The sequence below is a fragment of the Corapipo altera genome, unplaced genomic scaffold (assembly GCF_003945725.1).
Source record: "Corapipo altera isolate COAL_440 unplaced genomic scaffold, ASM394572v1 126, whole genome shotgun sequence".
Lineage (NCBI taxonomy): Eukaryota > Metazoa > Chordata > Aves > Passeriformes > Pipridae > Corapipo > Corapipo altera.
Genome location: NW_020884937.1, coordinates 3,762,519 through 3,765,774, shown reverse-complemented (window position 1 = coordinate 3,765,774; position 3,256 = coordinate 3,762,519). Strand labels below are relative to the sequence as shown.

General features: G+C 42.7%; 1 protein-coding gene across 3 annotated transcripts in view; it reads left to right on the top strand.

The window, feature by feature from the left end:
- Nucleotides 1-3,256, top strand: part of ALS2CL (ALS2 C-terminal like) — a 65,200-nt gene that overhangs the window by 56,809 nt on the left and 5,135 nt on the right. For all 3 annotated transcript variants that reach the window (XM_027660621.1, XM_027660622.1, XM_027660620.1), the window contains 4 exons: nucleotides 24-92; nucleotides 1,306-1,479; nucleotides 2,118-2,160; nucleotides 2,313-2,374. In XM_027660621.1, coding sequence (XP_027516422.1) covers nucleotides 24-92; nucleotides 1,306-1,479; nucleotides 2,118-2,160; nucleotides 2,313-2,374 — 348 coding nt within the window. The remainder of the gene's footprint in view (nucleotides 1-23; nucleotides 93-1,305; nucleotides 1,480-2,117; nucleotides 2,161-2,312; nucleotides 2,375-3,256) is intronic.

Genomic DNA, 3,256 nt, shown 5'->3' with positions numbered 1-3,256 from the left:
CCTTGTTCCTGCTGCTCTTTCAGGGGTTTGCTCCATTTGGCACTGGAACAGAAAGGCCAACTGTCCCCAAGGGCTGTGGATGGAGACACGAGGTAGGTGTCACCACTGGGAGTGTCATTCCAAGCTGTTTGGACATGTGGGGTGTCTCCTAAAACACATCAGGTGCTGAACTCCCTGTGTGGGTCCCTTTGGAGCAGGTTCAGTGCTCACACTTCCCTCAGGGTGCAAAGTGTTCAGGAGTTCTGCTTGAAGCAAGAAAACAATTTCTTTTACTCATATTCTGGAGCAGAAGACACTGGCAGAGGAGGGAGAAGACCTGTTGTTCCTAGAACAGGAAAGTGGGAATAATAGTGGGAGACACAGATTTAGGGTTTTTGGGAGTGAGAAAAAGCCTCTTTGCTCAGCTGTCCCTGTTGGGCCTGGATTTCTCTTTGAACCTGAAACCATTCCCGTGGGGGCTGAACGAAGCCAGGCAGTTGGTGGCATTGTGGGCAGCTGGAAAAGGGCTGCAAGTGAATTCATTTAGGGCTTTTTCCTTAAGAAATAACAAATGCTTCGCTGAAAGAGCTCGGAAAGAACCTCTGGAGATGAGTTTGTGCTGAAAGAGCTCAGAAAGAAAAGCTGGAGATGAGTTTTTACTGAAAGAGCTCAGGAAGAAAAGCTGGAGATGAGTTTTCTGCTCAAAGAGCTCAGAAAGAAAAGCTGGAGATGAGTTTTTACTGAGACAGCTCAGAAAGAAAAGCTGGAGATGAGTTTTTACTGAGACAGCTCAGAAAGAAAAGCTGGAGATGAGTTTTTACTGAAAGAGCTCAGGAAGAAAAGCTGAATTTCTACTGAAAGAGCTCAGGGAGAAAAGCTGGAGATGAGTTTCTGCTAAAGGAGCTCAGAAAGAAAAGCTGGAGATGAGTTTTTACTGAAAGAGCTCAGAAAGGAAAGCTGGAGATGAGTTTCCTGCTCAAAGAGCTCAGAAAGGAAAGCTGGAGATGACTTTTCTGCTCAAAGAGCTCAGGAAGAAAAGCTGGAGACAGGTCTCTGGTGCTCCAGGTTTTTCCCAGGGATTAAGGAAATCTTGTGGAGATCTGTCCTATCCCACAGCACAGGAAGCAGCAGGATCTCCAGCTGGGACCAGAGTGTCCTGTAGGTCACTCCAGCCCAACTGGGACACTGAACTCGGGAGGGGGAAGGAGGGGAGAACAAGGAGAACACCTCGAGGTCTTGGAAGCTGCGTCTTCCCTCGTGTGCCGGGTGGTTTGGGGAATGTTTAAGGTTGGAATGTCACTGCAGGATTGTTTTTCTCTGCCCCAGTGACCAGAAGGCCTCCAGTGTGGTCCTGCCCCTGATCCTGCCCTGCTTCTACCCCGAGCTCTTCATGCTCTACATGCTGTACCACGAGAGGGAAGATGACCTGTACTGCCAGGGCATCGTGGACCTCAGCCTGTTCCCTGACATCAAGCTCCTGGAATTTCTGGATGTGCAGAAGTAAGTGGCGTTTTTCCATCCCTGGATACGTGGCTGTGATCCTGGAAAGGACCTGGAGCCTGTTCCTGGTTCCTCTGGCAGTTTTGTGCTGCCAGAGGAAATCCTGCCAGGAAGTGCCTGCCTGTCCCTTGACTAGGGAAAAGCTGCAAATAGCTGGACTAATTTTAATTTTTGGCTGGAAAACCCCTTTATTACCTCAAAAAAAAAAGCTTTGTTCCAACTTGGGACCAACCAACCAGAGCTTATAAACGGGTCTTAGAAAGGGCTGCAGCGGTGTCTGCTGTGAGAGTGGAGACACACAGACTCAAAAATGAGGAGTCAGATGTTTCCTTCATCCATTCCTGCTGCTAAATCCACCTCTGGAATGGGATGTGGGGCCAAACTCCACCAGCTTTCCCAGCACAGCATCATCTGCACCTCAGGGAGACCCGGAGTGGGGTGGATTCAGTCTGGGCTCAGTGGGAGGAGTTGAATCTGCAGGTTCCCAAATTCTCCACTGGTTATTTTCAGGAGCATCTCTGAGTAAAATCAACCTGGATTAATGAGCCAAATTAATTAATAGTAATTATCCCTGGAGCAGTGGAGGTAGATTTAGGGCAGGCTCCGCCCTTCTCAAAGTCTCTGTGATCTCCTTCCAGGCACCTCTGGCCTCTCAAGGATCTCACCCTGACGACCAACCAGGTGAGAAACATCCCGGAATTGCGGCTCTTCGGGATGGGATTGGGAATGTGGCGTGGTGCTGGAGCTTCCTTAGGGATCCATCGCCTCGTTGGGAACGGGTGGATTCATTTGGTGCTGGGAGATGTTCCAAAGGATCTGTGTCTCCTTTCCAGAGGCGCTCCCTGATCAAGGACAAGTGTTTCCTGTCGGCCACCGAGTGTTTGCAGAAGCTCATGTGAGTCCGGGGAAATGTGGGATTTAATTCAATATACGAGGGATAAAATTGAGCTAAAATGTAGGTAAAATGTAGAGAAAATTTAGAGAAAGTTCAGCTAAAAATCAGCTAAAATTTAGATGACGTTTAGATAAAAATTAGATAATATTTAGATAACATTTAGATAAAATGTAGATAAAATTCAGCTAAAATTTAGATAACATTTAGATGAAATGTAGTTAAAATTCAGCTAAAATTTAGATAAAATTCAGTTAAAATTTAGCTAAAATTTCGCTAAAATTTCGCTAAACTTTAGCTAAAATTCAGCTAAAATGTAGATAAAATTTAGCCAAAATTCAGCTAAAATTCAACTAAAATGTAGATAAAATGTAGATAAAGTTCAGCTAAAATTCAGCTAAAACTTAGATAAAATGTAGATAAAATTCAGCTGAAATTCAGCTAAAATTTAGATGAAATGTAGATGAAATTCAGCTAAAATTTAGCTAAAATTCAGATAAAATTCAGCTAAAGTGTAGATAAAATTCAGGTGAAATGTAGCTAAAATTCAACTAAAATCTAGGTAAAATTCAGCTAAAATTCACCTAAAATGTCGATGAAATTTAGCCAAAATTCAGCTAAAATTTAGATAAAATGTAGATAAAATTCAGCTAAAAATCAGCTAAAATTCACCTAAAATTTAGATAAAATTCAGCTAAAAATCAGCTAAAATTCACCTAAAATTTAGATAAAATTCAGCTAAAAATCAGCTAAAATTCACCTAAAATTTAGATAAAATGTAGGTAAAGTTCAGCTAAAATTCAGCTAAAATGTAGATAAAATTCAGCTAAACTTTAGATAAAATTGAGCTAAAATTCAGCTAAAATTTAGATAAAATATAGATAA